The sequence below is a fragment of the Drosophila obscura genome, unplaced genomic scaffold (assembly GCF_018151105.1).
Source record: "Drosophila obscura isolate BZ-5 IFL unplaced genomic scaffold, ASM1815110v1 contig_192, whole genome shotgun sequence".
NCBI lineage: Eukaryota > Metazoa > Arthropoda > Insecta > Diptera > Drosophilidae > Drosophila > Drosophila obscura.
Genome location: NW_024542781.1, coordinates 782,588 through 797,748, shown reverse-complemented (window position 1 = coordinate 797,748; position 15,161 = coordinate 782,588). Strand labels below are relative to the sequence as shown.

Sequence of the window (15,161 nt, the reverse complement as noted above, 5' to 3'; positions counted from 1 at the left end):
ACGCTGCCCGAGATCTGGCGTACGAGTCTATGCTAGATAAACAAAGTATCGTACTATTAGGGGTGTATAATGTGGATGCTTGAGGGTTCTTGTTTTTTTTTTGGTAGCTGTGCTCTACATACAAAAAGCCTCTAAAATTTAATATCAGACTTATATTTTCTAGTAACATTAATAAATACTCATTTAAATAAGCCAAAATTTGAAACTAGCTCAAAGCAAAAGAATTTTAATACATATAAGGCTAAGGGCTCTCTTAAGTCTTCAATTTCAAATCAATTATTTCATTGCCCTCCATCTCCTGGGCTTTGGGCGTATCATCGGGATCCAGTAGTTCGCCATCGAAGCTGTTTTATAAATATTATATGGAAAAGTCAGACCTTATGCTAAGGTTTCCCGTAAACGATTTACTTACAATAATTTCACCAGACGAACATCGCAGTCAAGCTCGTCGGCACATTTGAGATACAATACTTTGAAGACATCCTTCTTCTTCATGCCTATCAACAGGGGCCGCTTGAACATATCCCCCTGAACTTTCAAATGAAATTTGTGTGTCTTCTTTAGCAAAACGGAGGAAGCGGCGGCATCCTGTTTGTGGCTGTTATTCGAACATATTGCACGACCTTCTGCAGGGATAATGGAACTCTTATGGGTTATACATTTCGAAGGCGAACAAATTAAAGCATCACTCACTTAGGGTGTGAAACTTCATGAGACCAATGCTGTGGGGCGTATCGGTGGGATCCACCAGAGTTTCGTACTTGTCAATCACAACATCGTCCACATTCACGCCATTGCGCTCGGCCACCTCCTTGAACATGTGTGCAAACTTGCGATGCTGCCGCAACTTGTAGTTCTGAATCTCCCCCAGCCTAAAGATTAGATCAGAAAACATGCTGTAGAAAAAACTAAGGCAATTGCTATACCAAATTCCTACCAGGACAAGGCTATATCCATGGGTGCATTCTCAGATTCAACGTTTGGTTCCTCCACTGGTGCAGAGCCCGCGGCCTCGTCATCAGAGTCAAGATTCACCTACGGCAAAAGGGTCATAATAATCGATTCCATATAATTATTTGTTAATTCCTTACAAAACCCTCGACACGTGGTGCCACAGCTGATGCCAAGTCAATGGTATCCAGTACGGTAGATCGCGCTGCTTTCTCTGCCATCTGTTGCCGCCGATTGGTGGGCATTGGTACGGAAATGGCACCACTCAAAGATTCCATTATGGAGATCTGCCTTGAGGCATGCACAGTGGATTTTGATTGACTGTCGATTTTTTTTCCCCGTGATTTCCGCTTGGGCGGTGATGGCTTCTCGACCACAGGTTTCTCCACTTTGCTCCCAGAGGAGCGGGTACGCCTGGACACGGGCCCTGCGATTTTCTCCTTCTCTGCTTTAGCCTTTTTTTGCTCCATCTCCAATATCAATTGGGAGATGGGGGAGAGAGGACGTGACGGCTCTTCTGGTTGCCCGACTGTTGCAGCCACCGCTATGGGGGGCTTGTCATCTTCCTTCAGATTTTTCTTGCCCTTGCGGCCCCTTCCCTTGGGCTGGACTGTGGCTGTGTCATTCAATTTGGCTACTTTGCTAACTTTCTTGGTAGTGGAATGGCGGTCGAGCAGCTCAGACTCCTCAAACTCCTTGGAGAACGATTCATTGGACGGATTGTAAACCAGCTTGGGAATTTCTAAGGGACACATTTGTTGGGTCAATCCATCGAATTATATGTTTCCCAGTTGTGTTACCTTTAACGCGAGCATTTCGCAAAGAGCTGAATATGTCGCAATCGTCGTCAGACATTTTGTCGTGAAATTTAAATTTATACTTTATTTTGTTTAAAAGACGCCTGTTTCCGATGACCGATTGTATGTGACAGCGCTGCCACTTTATCGTGTGCTGTCAGCTGTTCGGACAAACTATAAAATAGAACGTTATCCCATTGTCGACCAGGGGGGTATTTAATATTTCCACGAAATTTATGTAACTTTAACATTTTTTACTCATTACAGGTGAAAGATATCGGTGGTCATTTTTGTTTTGTAAGTAAAGAGGAGGATGGAGCTACAAGGAGCCTTTACAAACAGTATTGTTTTCCGAGGTTTAACAAAGGTGCTCAACTTTTTAAACAGAAGGGTGTTAAGTGGGTTAAGTCTCGTTTGATTGCCCTGGTTTTTCTGCCCTGGCTCCTATTTTTTGGCCGGATGGTATTTTTTATCGTTATCGTCACGGTCACACCAGCAGGTCAGCCAGAGCAGCCTTAAAGATTTACGACAACTGAAATGTTCTTAAATATATAGCAGAGTAGCCAAAAACTCTGCCCCAAAGGGCCCTTTTTGTGTGTTTTCGGTTACTCGTGCTCGTGTGTGTCCTTGTGTTGATTTTTGCTGTTTTAATACCCTGTGCAAATAGCTCTGTCACTGACTTGACGAAGCTGCTTGCGTGCCGTTTTTCTGTTGGCACTAAGAAAGTGGTCTCAAAGCAGAAGCGAAAAGAAAAGTGAATAAGCAATCATACGGTAGCAGAGCCAGCAGCACCTCGATCCTCTTTCGGCAATGACGTCCACAAACAATCTGGTCGATGTTGTGCGTCACTATCAGCGGAGCATCGAGAAGCATGGCGAGGACGAGAAAAGGGTAAGTGTTTGTTTGTGTGTGCGTGTTGTTTGTGCCCCCACCCCATACATACCCCTTGATATTTGTCTGTGGTCGCGTCGTGCACCTGGTCCCTTTCGTTTTCTTGCGAAATTTCTAAAAGTTTGACAGACCTGCCGCATGGCTTAGACCCTAAGTTGGGTTTAATCTAACCTATAATCGTCTATAATTCCATTATCCGATAATTATCCTTATATACATAATTTAATAGATGATGCACTGCATCACAAAGCTGTTCAATCTGCCCATCAAATTCGAACACCTGCAGGAGACGGGCATCGGCAAGACGGTGAATGCCCTGCGAAAATTCAACGGCGAGGTTGGGGTGGCCGCCCGCACTCTAGTCACACGATGGAAGGCCATGGTGGCCGCCGAGGAGGAGCCCGCCGAGCCAGCGCCATCGGCAACGGCAACCACTAGCCAGGAGGAGGATTCGAGCAAATCGAATGGGCGGCGATCCAGTGAAGATGATCAGGAACTGGAGTACAAAGGCAGCAATTCATCCAGCGGCGACGACGGACCTAGCAGCAGCAAGCGAAAGTCCCGACACGACGAGACCAGCTCCAAAAGCAAGTCCGAGAGGAGCAGCAGCAGTAAGCATCACGCGAAGAGCTCCAAGTCTGAATCAGACAAGAAACACAAGAGCAGCCGCCATGATAGGTCCAGGGAAAAGGAGAAGGACAAGGAAAGGGAGAGCCACAAGGAGTCCAAGGAGCACAGGGACAAGAAATCGAATGGCGAACACAAGACTAAGGACTTGTCCTCACCAAACAAGTCAAGCAGCGGCAGCATCAGCCACAGGAACAGCAGCAGTCACCACACCAGCAAATCCGAGGGCCACAGAAACGACACAAAAGAACACCGCAAATCCAAGCACGAAAAGAGCTTGAAAGAGGTAAGAGCTTTTTGCTGTTGATACCATCAGGAGAATAATTCCTCTATTCTATTTTTGTATTTAAGGATAAAGATAAACCCCAGCACATCGATCAAAAGACACCGAAAGATAAATCGGAGAGGCACAAATCATCTTCCTCATCGTCCAAGTCATCCAAGCGACATCACAGCCCGCAGCGTCAGGAGGAGGAGCTCGCCACACCCAAGCCCAAAATAGCAAAAACCAAAATGACCAAAGATGCAACCGGTCAGGAGGAGTCCGTGGATGGCTTCGACTCCAGCATGGGTGCCAATTTCGATGACGTTCTCGGCATGCTCAACATGCCCATGAGCAGCAACAAGAAGAGCAGCAGCAGCAAAGCGAAGCATGTGGCCAAGCCACACACAACAGCAGCCTCATCATCCTCCACATCTTCAGCTTCAGCATCAGCATCAGTAGCCGCAGCAGCTGTGGCGCCATCCTACAGGGAAGCTTCCTCCAGCAGCAGTCGACCCGTCACTACCAAAGTAATTTTAAAAGAAAACCCCACCAAGATACGACCCTTGATAATCCAACAAATTCTATCCCCTAAGAAACCCGAACTACTCGCCTCCACCGCCAAGCTGGAGCCACTAGATCCGAGCATTGCCCTTGAGCTGCCTACCATTTCGAACAACTACAAACCCTTGCCCTTGAATCAGACAGTCATGGATGTGGTATTCAACCATAGTGGTGGCACCCAGAAGCCCTCCGCCGCTCGCTACTTCAACGAATCGGAGGCCCTGGCCGCAGGCATTTCCTCAAAGACAATGCGGTGGGTACTTCTTCAAGTCTCTTACCAATCAACCATTTGATTATCTTTCGGTTGAACGGCAGCACTAAGATCTACTCAGGTGTGAGGACTGGCCAAATCCTGCAGGTGGCCTCACTATTTGATCTGTGCACGCGAGTCCTGCAGAAGAATATTGATGGTGAGTGGGAAATAGTTCAATTTAAAGTTATGCCTGCCAAGCACGAATAATATTTATTTTTAATTGTTAAACATGACTGTGGGTGCTGTGTGGGTTGCTAACTTTCTTTTTGTGGATTTGGCAGCCTTGGAGTACACCGGTGGCGTGCCTTTTGAGGTGCTTCGACCTGTTCTGGAGCGGGCAACACCTCAGCAGCTGTTAAACTTCGAGGAGTACAATCCGTATCTGATGGACGACAGCGATATCCTGTGGCAGATGCATGTCACGCGCCACTGTCGCAGCCAGCGGCGTGAGGAGATGGAGACATGGCGTGAAATGTTCTTGGTACGCACCGCTGCATCATCCATTGAGAAACGAACACAAAGCTAAGATACTTTCACCCTTGCAGCGCTGCCAGGAGGAGAAGGATCGCAAGCTCAGCATACTCGCCGAGAGCATCAGGGCCTCGCAAAAGATCAGCGAGGCTCCAGTGCGCAAAACTCAGTTGGCTTTCGTGGACTCGATGGTAAAGCCACCGCGCAACGTGCAACGCAAGCAGGAGCAGTACGGCACTAAGGGCAAATTGATAGCAACGCCAGCCGCCCGAGTGGCGGCTCTTTCCAGTGTGACGCCCAATGCCGCCAAGGTGGGCGATGCCCGACTGCGCGTACTGGGTGCAGGACGTGACACAGCGCAAATTGGTAAGTCGATTGGGAAGTGTGAATTCTCTGTGATTTAATTAACTTGTTCTTTGTGCAGCTCCGATGCGACCCAAGAAGGCTCCTCTGATGGCCAAGACCTTGCAGTTTATGCGCAGCCGCAAGAGATAGGAGGAATAGTAGGGCTAATACAATGTTATAATGCGTTTACTCGTTATAGTTACAATCAATCTTATACTCAACATAAAACAACAGCAGCTACAAACTGTAACGCGGCAGCTGCATTCGGAAAGCTCTCTTTTCTTTTTTGAGGGGAGAGAGTCCAGTTGCCCAGGTCCAATTGCGGCACGCATCATCCGGTACCGCCCTGCTTATTATTTATTAATTTTCTATCCCCTTGGATAGCCCACATATTCATTCTATTGTGTACTAGAGGTCTTAAGTTCGATTCTTAGCTATAGTAAGTCAACGTTTTGTTGTTGGAGAGATTGGATTACGTTCAGGTTAATAGTTGGAACTTTCTAAACTCAATTTTATCGATTAAGATGCAGACTAAATTTAAGTTCCAATTGTTCTTTTGTCCCAGAGGGCTGTGCGAGTGTCGAAAGTCAAAGAGGAGTGGTGGAGTGAGTAGTTCCAGGCCGATGCAGATTGTCTGTACATACATATATATATATGTTAATCCCACATAATCGAAATTTATCAGCCTATAAGCTATAATCAAAGGCGTTTTATTCCACTAGTAAGCCAATGAAGGCGTAGGCATCAGGTAATCAGTAGCTCAATAGCCGACCAGAGCCTTGTTTACGATACAATCTGACATTTGTGAGGAGGAGTCAATCGATCACACTAATTGTTAATATAATGGGATATATATAGTATAAAGAATACACCCCCCCAGCAGCAGAGACAAAGAAAAAACCATTTGTTGCACACACACATACACAGAATAGTAACAGTAAATATTATACAGACTTATTAAAAATAAATTATTTTCAAGCATAAAACATTGGAAATGGAAATTCATTTATTCTCGATTAAGCGCCAATGCAGTAGAGCGTTTTGCTGCTCCCGTAAAACACATCGACCAGACGCTGGCAGGAACTATTAATGGCTAACAGACGATTCGATGTGCCCGATAGGTAAGTGGCCGCGGATGTGGAGCATCCCCCACTGCTGTTCTCACTGTGTGTCGGAGAAATAGAGAATCTCATTACAAATATTTGCCAAATTGGAAATGCAACTGGGTACTCACCTCATGGGAGTGAGCTTCTTGATGTCCCAGAGCCTCAAACTGCCATCGCTGCAGGTCGTGGCCAAATGCTGATTGTGTGGACTCCAAGCCAAAGAGCTAACCGGTGACGGATGATCCTTCAGCTCGCTCAGCTGTGCCCCAGCAGCCAGATCGAATATGCGCACTTTGGCCTCCTCCCCAGCGGCGGCCAGCATTTTGCCATCGGGACTGAAGGCCAGATTGGTCACCGCCTGGCGGCAATCAGCAAAAACACGCATCAGCTTTCCACTGGTGGCGCACCACAGACGCACCGAGTGATCTGCGGATCCAGTGGCCAAGTAGTTGCCATTCGGATGAAAGGCAACGCACTGTAAGAAATCACAACTTTAGGCATATTTCTACAGGATAAGAGTACTCTTGATGGTACCCACCTCTACGTCCTGCGTGTGGCCTGCATAGATGATGAGCGCGTGCTCGCGTTCCAGGGACCACAGGCGTGCGCTCAAATCTTTGGATCCTGTGACCACATACTGGCCCACGGGGCTCTCGTCCATGCACCAAATGGGATAGTTGTGGCTGCGGTATATGGCGGCGCAGTGCAGGTTGTGAGCCCGCCAGCAGCGCATGGTGGCGTCCTTCGAAACGCTATACAGGAGCGGATAGTGGGCAGAGAAGCGCACGTCGGTGACGCCTCTGGTGTGGCCACGCAGCTGCAGGCCGCCATACTCATTGCTGTGTCACGGAATGATGTTCAAAGAATTGTTTCAGTTGAGGGAAAATAGCTGCACTTACAAGGAATTGTCTGCATATTTGAGACGCTCCGCCCTGCTGCGATCCCGACGCTCTTCCTCAGTGCATTCAGCACTTTCCGCTGCTGGCTCGTCGTCCTCCTCCTCCTCGTTGTTCTCGCAATTGTTCAACTCCCAGGGGCACTGCGATTGCGGGTAGCGTCTGTAGAAGCTCTTGCCCCGACAACTGTGCTGATTCAGCTGCCACAGCTGAACGGATGAATTGTCGAAGCCCGCCACCATGTGGCATTCGCTGGCGTCCACATGGGCCGTGGTGAGGCCACGCGTACGCTCGCTGATCTTCAGGAAGCGCGGCAGCTCGATCTGTGCCTTGAGTATTTGTGTTGTGCAGGACTTGAGAGTTTCCAGGCAGCCATCTACGTTGAGCTGCGACCTGGCGGCCTCTGCGAATTCGTCGCCGTCCGGCTCCTTCTTGATGTCATTCTCTAGCTTGACGGTTGGCTCATCGGGGGGCCGTTTTCTGCTGTTTTTCTCTGCGCTGGACTTGATCAGCTTCTGCTCGCTGCGAATACTGAAAGTGCCAGCGGCGTCTTCCACATCCTCCGCATCGACGTCGTCGGTTAGGCCCATCAGATGATCCTCGCTGAAGACGCGCTGCTCGTTCTCCACGATCTGCACATGCAGCCAGGTGTACAGCAGATTCATGATCAGCACATGGCCACGGCGCTGCAGATAGCCACACATCTTGTCCACCACCTGCGATGTGGTGTGCAGCTCGTACTTGGAGGAGCGAAAGTGGGCCACGGTTTCGTCTGCCTCGGCAGTTTCCTGCTTAATGCAGCCACTGAGTATCTGCAGCAGGTTCATGAAGTAATCCAGCTCCGTGTCGCCGGTGTCCTGTGCCTCCCGCGCAAAGCGTATGAGAAAGGTGGACTCTGTGGTGGTGCAGCCATTAATCTTCGTGGGCATAGGGGCGTCGTACAGGTCCACCGGCGCCACGAGGTGCGCATACTTTCTCAGCAGTTCGACGGCGCCCTTGGATTCACGCGCTTTCAGCAGATCCAAGTAGAAGTGGCACAGCATGGGCCCGTAGAAGCGTTTCATCTCGATTCGCAGCGGCTCCGGCTGGGCCTCCACGAATTGCGAGAAGCGTCCGAACTGCTGGTCCACCATGTGCTGGTTGTTGGTGATCACCTGCACGTTCGAGTAGGTGAAACTGTTGCCGCCATGCAGGTCCGCCTCCAGCATTTTGCTTACTGCGAACTGATTTTTGTTCTGCAGCAGGAGAAAGTCCGAGCGTCGGAATCTCTCATTGCTCTGTGGGGGGAGGGATACAATTAGGGATTAGTATGTGGGGAGGCTATTTATATTGACGTGCACCAGCACTTCTCTTACCACATAGTTTTTCTGCTTCAGCAGCAATCCTACCGCGCAGCGCAGTAAATCGTTTTTCGAGGATTTTTTGGTCACAGTCGTTTTTATGCCCGCGGCACCAGTGTACACGGGCGAAGAGGCGTGTGCGTGGTTATTGGTGCTGTTGTTGCTGATGTTAGCACTGGGCAAACTCATACTTGAGCAGTCGATGCGAACAATCCTGATCCCTGATCTGTCCTGCAACTAACGCAAGCATCAGTGTTGCGTGCAATGACAGTCGCTTCCGTTGACTACAGGGGCTTCTTCTACTCGCTTGTTGGCAATCAAAATGAAAGCTTGGCTATTATTTTCTTCCCGCTTTTCGTTAATTCACGATTGATGGAAAAATTTACCGCCGCCGCCGCTAATATAAATTAATTTTATTGATAAAATAAATATACCGAAATATACTGTCTCATTTTCAAAATATACCGTAAATATACCGAGGAAACACCGAATACCGAAATATATTATTTGGCATAGTGATGGGAAGAGCTAATATATCGATGTTGTACGTACCGATTTGAAAATTTTGATTGCTAAGTGAGTTTGTTTTGGGTTTGCTCATTCCTTTTCATACAACCCAAGCATGATTGCTGTTTCTATTGTTTATTGTGTTTTTGTGCCCGTTTGTCTGCTTTAAATAGTAAAAATATGAAGAAATCTTAGCACAGTAGAGATGGTACATATCGACGTGATTGTGGCTATCGATGGCCATAAAAACAGCAACAGCTGTTCGATTGTTATTGTTTTATTGTGATTCCGCCTCCCCCGCTTCGGACTTTTGTTTCTGTTGTCTGTTGCTTTTATTTCATTTCGGTGCGCGTTTCTGACTGTATTTTAAAACGGTACTTGTACTTGTCCTTTAATCATATCCATTATGAGCAGCCCAACGAAGTTCGTGAGCGAATTCTGTGATATTATCGACTCCTATGGCGGTCGCGATAAGGTAAAAACCAATTAAACCACCAAAATCAATTAGCAATTAATTAGCCGTACCACCTGTTTTGTTTACCAATTACTTAAGTGTGTGTGTTTGCCTAAAACTATTTATATATAGAAACTGCATCGTGGCATTATGACGGGACCACTCAGGGGGCCTGTCTCTGTCTTGACCCTGAACCAACAGGTTTTTCAGCTCTTGACAGAGGTTTCGGCGAGGAAGTCTCAGTTTTGGACCTTGCCTCACTTCTTGCATTTGGCAATGGCTTCGATTCGCATGGTTCGACTCGGCTTATCAGCTCTGGCAGTACTCACGAGACTATAGTCGTCGGCGACTGACTTAAGATAATGCTGAATACTATGGCCGGCAAGCAGTTAACGCGCTGCCAGATAAAGAAGATTATACGCTCCGAGAGAAAGGTTTGTCCACGGAATAGGGGAGAAAGGGTGACATTCGATGACCCACAAAAGCAATCGAACAAAACCCATTACCATTGATTTCAAAGCAAATATCCTACAATATTAATAGCCAGTCGAGTAAACATCATCAGGGCTGGACGAGGTGGACTCCACTCCCCTGGCTCCAGTTTAGTGGTGGCATTTACGCAAGATGCTTGTGGCATTCCTGGTGTTCTTTTTATCGCTGATGTTTTTTTATCTGTTTGTGACAACAAAACAATTTCACAAATTGCAATGGTAAAGGCGGATCCGATCGCGAGAGAGTCCGTAAAAGGGGTCAAGTGAGTGCAAACAGAGACACGGGGTGCTGTTCGCTTGGATAAATTGGATACACAGCTGTACCCCTTAACTGAGTCAATAATATCCACGTGTCTCTCTCTCTCTCTTTTTACAGGTGATGAAAGCGCTCTGCTACAGCGCCAAACTGGTGGCTGGCTACCATGCGAAGAGGAATCCCGATCTGGCCAAGCGATATGCCACAGCCAGCTCAAAGATATCTGGGGCCAGGGCCACTCTGCGGCTGATCGACGACATTCCCATGATACAGTACGCCCTGGAGTATGGCTTGGGGGAGAACGAGCCGGATCGCGTTATGGCCGTGCTGGGGGTCACGGCCAATATCGTGGACCTACTGTACTACCCCATCGAGAAGGTCTGCTGGCTGGCCGAGCACAAGATTGTGGACGTGAAGAATGCGGACAGATGGGACAACGTAAATTCCATATTCTGGGTGCTCTCTGTTTACCTCAACCTTATGCGGTATGATAGAATTTCAGCCAAAAGATCGACTTATCCTATAGATTTCTCTTCTAGAACAATGCGTAACTTCGCTCTGAATCAGGAAAAACTGAGCTGCAATCCAAAGCTAAGCGAGTGAGTGATCATATTTAAGATAATCAAATGTTTCCGCCACTCATAATTCATTGTCTACTCACAGAATTGATGCTACTGCCTTGGCCAAGCATCGCCTGGAGCTGCTGTCCATTGCTCGCATATCCCTGGACTTTGTTCACGCCGTTAGCACTCTGCCCGGAGGTTATCTGTGGGGCGGAAAGCTTTCCACCTTCCAGGTGGGGGCAATAGGCACCCTATCCGCCGGCCTGGGCATCTATCAGATCTTTGCCAAAAGAAGACTCAACAAGTAGTTGTCGCTGCTCGCCTTTTTGTATTCGTATTTTTTGTTGATCGAAAGTTTTAAACTAGTCCGTAGATGTTTTTGTACCTTAGCAAAGTAAGTGTGATTGGATATAAAGTTGGGGCCGCGCAACAACAGCCGTGTCTGGCATGTAAGATCATTGAAAAGCACAAAATATACGCTGAAAAATTGATAAAGACTTGGGTTCTTGGTCTGTGTGTCCTTTATTATCTGTTACTTCATTTTATTGTGTGTTTTCTGTTAGGTTCCGATACATGTAATGGAGTACAGTATATGTATGCTCTCTTCTCTGTTTTAGTGTTGCCTTTAGCATGACAGCATAGAAGGCTTAACTTAATGTACAGGCTCCCTTCATGAATATTGTCGTCGCCCTGCCGAGGCGAGGGTTCGTTACAAGAATGTTTAATGATAATAATTATAATAATGTTTGTGTTTGTTTCATTTATACGATTTGTCATCAGTTTAGCAGTCATTGTATACAATGTTCTTCCCTAGGCATATTTAAAATACTCATATGTCTGATATTATACTCGTTATGCATGGGGTTTATAACTTGGTTTTTTTGTTTTTTCGATTTAGATTACATGAGGCACCGACCGACTGACTTACTGACCTCTGTTCTGTTCTGGTCTGGTCTAGCTTTCGGCTATGGTTTAAAATAACATTTCGTTAGTAAATATATTTATGTATATATTTTATTTATGCCGCATATTTATTAACAATTGGTATTTTTATTATTATCATTATCTTTCGGGTTGCGCTCTCTGCTCTGCTTTGCTTTACTGTTTGCTTCATGGGTAAGCTCTTTAGATGTATGAAATATTAATGGAGTCCTGTATTATAGCCACCCCGTATCTGTTAGCGCGTATCATTAAAATTCACGTTAGTCTGATATAAATAGAGATATTTGTTGTTGTTGTTGTGGATTTGTTAATTCTTCAATAATATACCTAGCTACAGGAGGTGTACGGTTATGCGTATCATTATTGTTAATATTTTTTGTAGTATTATTCGCCCCTTTCCTTTCATTATGTTTCTGTTTCCTTTTGCATATCGTATACAAAAAAAAAGCCTCAAAAAGTTCACAAAAAATGTTCAACTTTGTTCCATTTGCTTTTTTGTAGCTGTGTGTGAGTGTGTGTATCTATGTGAATGAATGAATGAGTGTGTGGATGTGTGTGTAGTTGTTATAACCATAATGCAATTTGAACTTTTGCTCATAACAATATATAGTAATAGTTTTTATTACATAAATAGGTATACAATATACATATATATCGGAAGCTATTTAAAATGGCACTGCAGTAATTTTTGTTTATATTCCTATATAAGGTGGGAAAATCAATTAGTTGGGTCGCCACTAACACCAGCCCTTAGGGATCAAAACCCTTATCTAGGGGCATCCCGCTGGGCGATGACGACGACCCCGTACTAAATATTCTTCTAAATCCTCTTCTGATTCTTCCTGCTATAACAACAGTGTACATATACGGATTCAAACGCACAGATTCGTATTCGTATCGTCTCTTTGGTTATTATTTCTTTTTTCTTCTTCATGTATTATTAAAATATATTCATATATAATCATATTGTATGTGGTATTTGATTATTGCATTAAAAGCTTAGTATTCCTTTCTGAATTCTGAATATTTCGGTATTATATATACTCGTATTCCATTCTTTTCTTTTCTTTTGTGTATATATATTTAATATACTCGTATATATATATATAGGTTGTATAATAGTCTTTTTAAAAACCGTTCTTATTGCATTCTTATCCTTATCGCCTATGCTTATTGCCTAATTGTAACACATTTGCCGAGCAAATACCGTGTGCTACTGTTTAAAATTCAATTTGCAAAGTTCTTGCTTTTATGTTCCCCCAAAATGTGTCTCACATGTTCGCTTGTGTGGTTTGTTTGTTGTCTTGTGTGTGTGTGTTTTGAATACCACATGATTAACCATCAATCGGTAATACGATAGTAAAAATATCCGCTGTATATATGTATGTATGTATGTATAGGGCATTGATTAGTATAGAGAGCTTTAGTTTTAGTATATGTAGAGTACGGTATAGGTTACATTATATATGTAGTTAATGCGTGTGTTTGTGTGTGTGTGTGGTAGGTGTAGAGATATCGGCATAAGAGTAGAGATATTCCTTACATCAGATTTTCGGATTCTTTTACCATGAGTTTAAAAATAATTTATTTACTCTTTTGTTTTTATAGTGTACTCGTAGAAGGAGGCTTAGAATTAGGGGGTGTATAGTAGATAAGCGGATGACTTGTGTCTGTAAAATATATATGTATGTATATATATCTGTACTATATAGTATTTGTTGGATTGGTAATTAAGGTTTTATTGTTGTCTAATTTCGCTTTGCATAATCTCCTTAATTATTTTTACTTTTACTTTGCTAAAATTTAATATTATCGGTTTTGCGTGGGAAGCGTTCGATTTTGGTTCCTTTACATTTCGTTTAAACATTAATTTGTCTTTTTTTTCTTGTGTGTGTTTTATTGATACATGAAATTTCTTACTTTTCTTATTCTTTTGAAAATAAAATGTCTTCTTTTTTAAATTAGATGAAAAGCCAGTGCGGAAAAGTTTAAAATGTTAGTAGATTAAATTTAAAATTCTCGTTTTTTGTTTGTTTTGGTTGTTAAGCTTGTAAAAGCGTTAAAAACATTAAAGTAAAACTGATTTAACATACGATCGATCGAGATTGAGTGCGCCAATTGCCATCTGGCCGAAAAAGCCTTAAAATGTTCCATTAAAATTTGTTCGCCGTCGCCATTTCTTCTTTGGTGAGTAAAAAGTATCGTAAATTTAGATAGATATTTAAAATTGTTTCACGAATATGTATGCAAGTGTTTGAGTTTCGAGTGTGTATGTGTGTGTGTGATTGTTGAGTGTATATTTTTGTATGTTGTATCTGAAAATTTAAAGCTTGAGCTAAAAACACTTTACATCCAATAGATGAATGGGTATTGTATGAATAAAAAAAAAGAGGCTAAAAAATATAATTTAAAAAGAATCCATCCATCCAGTGAGCGAGGGAAAATACTACTGACTGTAGCTCCCCCCTCGGGGTAAGTCTTACAATTATTAATAATTCAGCTAAAGCACCATTTTATCTTTACAGTTTGTCTAGCTTAAGTATTACAGGGTATTTGTGATTCATTCAACTTTCAGATTTAAAATATATACTATAAACCATTCTTGATTTTCATACTCATACTTTTCATATATGTATATATATATAGGTGTGTATGTATATATTGTATATAGTTTAAGGTTAATTCCAGCGAAATGTTCAACTCTTTTTCTGTCCACCGCAACCCCTGATATCCAGATTTATAAACTATTCGTATGATCTATATCTAGGCGTAGGTATAGGCTTTTGGTATAGGTATAGGATGTATGTATATATGTAGAATATACTTGCATTGCATCGTAAGTACAAACTGCATTTAAAAGTAGTCAATAAGCTTTTGTTTTGTTTTGATTTGTGGTTGGCATTAAAGCGATTTAAGTGGGTGATTTGCTTGGGATTAGCTTCTTAATCCATTCTTCTTAGTCCTTAATCATTCCTTATCCTTATCGAAGGCATTATACATTATGTATATGGGTATGTGTGCGTATACTGTAAATAGATAGGTATTTATTTATGGGGTAAATGGTTAGTAACAATGCATTTGTCTAGCATTCATTGCGTTCTCTATTTTTTTTGGGTTTATTGCTCTTATACACTCTTTGGCTTGCATCGGGACCGACCACTGTGGGCGATCCCTAGAGGCAAAGGAAACTAAGATTTTTGTAGGTAGAGGCGCTACAACAGAAACCGTTACACTAAGAGGCATCCATGGTTACCCTAGACCCGCATTCCATTCTCCATACTCCTACATTTCTCTCTCCTCATCATCCTCGTATTGGTTAATTAAAAATTGCTTATCTTTGCAAATCGATACATTAAAAACTAAACAAATTTAACTATTCTGCCGCGCAGCATTCGCTCAACATTCGCTCTTTTTGGTATTATTAGTTATATAATTATTTGGTTTC

At 43.8% G+C, this 15,161-nt stretch overlaps 4 protein-coding genes across 5 annotated transcripts; 2 read left to right on the top strand and 2 right to left on the bottom strand.

Moving 5' to 3' along the window:
- Positions 1-142: 142 nt before the first annotated feature.
- LOC111072955 (uncharacterized protein CG4449) lies at positions 143-1,895 on the bottom strand. The gene is made up of 6 exons (XM_022365043.2): positions 1,752-1,895; positions 1,092-1,693; positions 938-1,035; positions 694-872; positions 413-626; positions 143-344 (listed from the first exon to the last, which is right to left on the bottom strand). The coding sequence occupies exons 1-6, from the start codon at positions 1,804-1,806 to the stop codon at positions 254-256; spliced, it is 1,239 nt and encodes a 412-aa protein (XP_022220735.2). The 5' UTR covers positions 1,807-1,895; the 3' UTR covers positions 143-253.
- Positions 1,896-2,221: 326 nt separating this feature from the next.
- Positions 2,222-6,146, top strand: LOC111073017 (transcription elongation factor B polypeptide 3). Its single transcript, XM_022365133.2, has 8 exons — positions 2,222-2,639; positions 2,869-3,552; positions 3,618-4,058; positions 4,125-4,345; positions 4,408-4,502; positions 4,627-4,826; positions 4,891-5,182; positions 5,241-6,146. Exons 1-8 carry the CDS (start codon positions 2,559-2,561, stop codon positions 5,309-5,311), a joined length of 2,085 nt encoding a protein of 694 aa, XP_022220825.2. The 5' UTR covers positions 2,222-2,558; the 3' UTR covers positions 5,312-6,146.
- LOC111073015 (TAF5-like RNA polymerase II p300/CBP-associated factor-associated factor 65 kDa subunit 5L) lies at positions 6,061-8,718 on the bottom strand. Its single transcript, XM_022365130.2, has 5 exons — positions 8,519-8,718; positions 7,167-8,440; positions 6,806-7,106; positions 6,396-6,742; positions 6,061-6,325 (listed from the first exon to the last, which is right to left on the bottom strand). Exons 1-5 carry the CDS (start codon positions 8,690-8,692, stop codon positions 6,178-6,180), a joined length of 2,244 nt encoding a protein of 747 aa, XP_022220822.2. The 5' UTR covers positions 8,693-8,718; the 3' UTR covers positions 6,061-6,177.
- A 570-nt stretch (positions 8,719-9,288) lies between these two features.
- On the top strand, positions 9,289-11,280 carry LOC111073018 (peroxisomal membrane protein 11C). Of its 2 annotated transcripts, none has more exons than XM_022365135.2 (4): positions 9,289-9,485; positions 10,332-10,696; positions 10,751-10,810; positions 10,875-11,278. In XM_022365135.2, exons 1-4 carry the CDS (start codon positions 9,417-9,419, stop codon positions 11,080-11,082), a joined length of 702 nt encoding a protein of 233 aa, XP_022220827.1. In that variant the 5' UTR covers positions 9,289-9,416; the 3' UTR covers positions 11,083-11,278. The 2 variants fall into 2 exon arrangements, with proteins under 2 accessions (XP_022220827.1, XP_022220826.1); XM_022365134.2 differs by lacking the exon at positions 9,289-9,485 and adding an exon at positions 9,764-9,898 and having other exon boundaries at positions 10,875-11,280.
- Positions 11,281-15,161: the final 3,881 nt, after the last annotated feature.

Bases quoted from the DNA above. Each gene is read 5' to 3' on its own strand.
- LOC111072955 (XM_022365043.2), bottom strand. From the start codon at position 1,806: ATGTCTGACGACGATTGCGACATATTCAGCTCTTTGCGAAATGCTCGC. The intron at 1,694-1,751 runs GTAACACAACTG...TGTGTCCCTTAG, and splicing joins GCGAAATGCTCGCGTTAAAG to AAATTCCCAAGCTGGTTTAC. The intron at 627-693 runs GTGAGTGATGCT...TTATCCCTGCAG, and splicing joins CATGAAGTTTCACACCCTAA to AAGGTCGTGCAATATGTTCG.
- LOC111073017 (XM_022365133.2), top strand. From the start codon at position 2,559: ATGACGTCCACAAACAATCTGGTCGATGTTGTGCGTCACTATCAGCGG. The intron at 4,346-4,407 runs GTGGGTACTTCT...GTTGAACGGCAG, and splicing joins ATTTCCTCAAAGACAATGCG to CACTAAGATCTACTCAGGTG. The intron at 5,183-5,240 runs GTAAGTCGATTG...TTCTTTGTGCAG, and splicing joins ACGTGACACAGCGCAAATTG to CTCCGATGCGACCCAAGAAG.
- LOC111073015 (XM_022365130.2), bottom strand. From the start codon at position 8,692: ATGAGTTTGCCCAGTGCTAACATCAGCAACAACAGCACCAATAACCAC. The intron at 8,441-8,518 runs GTAAGAGAAGTG...CTCCCCCCACAG, and splicing joins TGAAGCAGAAAAACTATGTG to AGCAATGAGAGATTCCGACG. The intron at 7,107-7,166 runs GTAAGTGCAGCT...TCCGTGACACAG, and splicing joins AAATATGCAGACAATTCCTT to CAATGAGTATGGCGGCCTGC.
- LOC111073018 (XM_022365134.2), top strand. From the start codon at position 9,827: ATGCTGAATACTATGGCCGGCAAGCAGTTAACGCGCTGCCAGATAAAG. The intron at 9,899-10,331 runs GTTTGTCCACGG...CTCTTTTTACAG, and splicing joins TTATACGCTCCGAGAGAAAG to GTGATGAAAGCGCTCTGCTA. The intron at 10,697-10,750 runs GTATGATAGAAT...TTTCTCTTCTAG, and splicing joins GTTTACCTCAACCTTATGCG to AACAATGCGTAACTTCGCTC.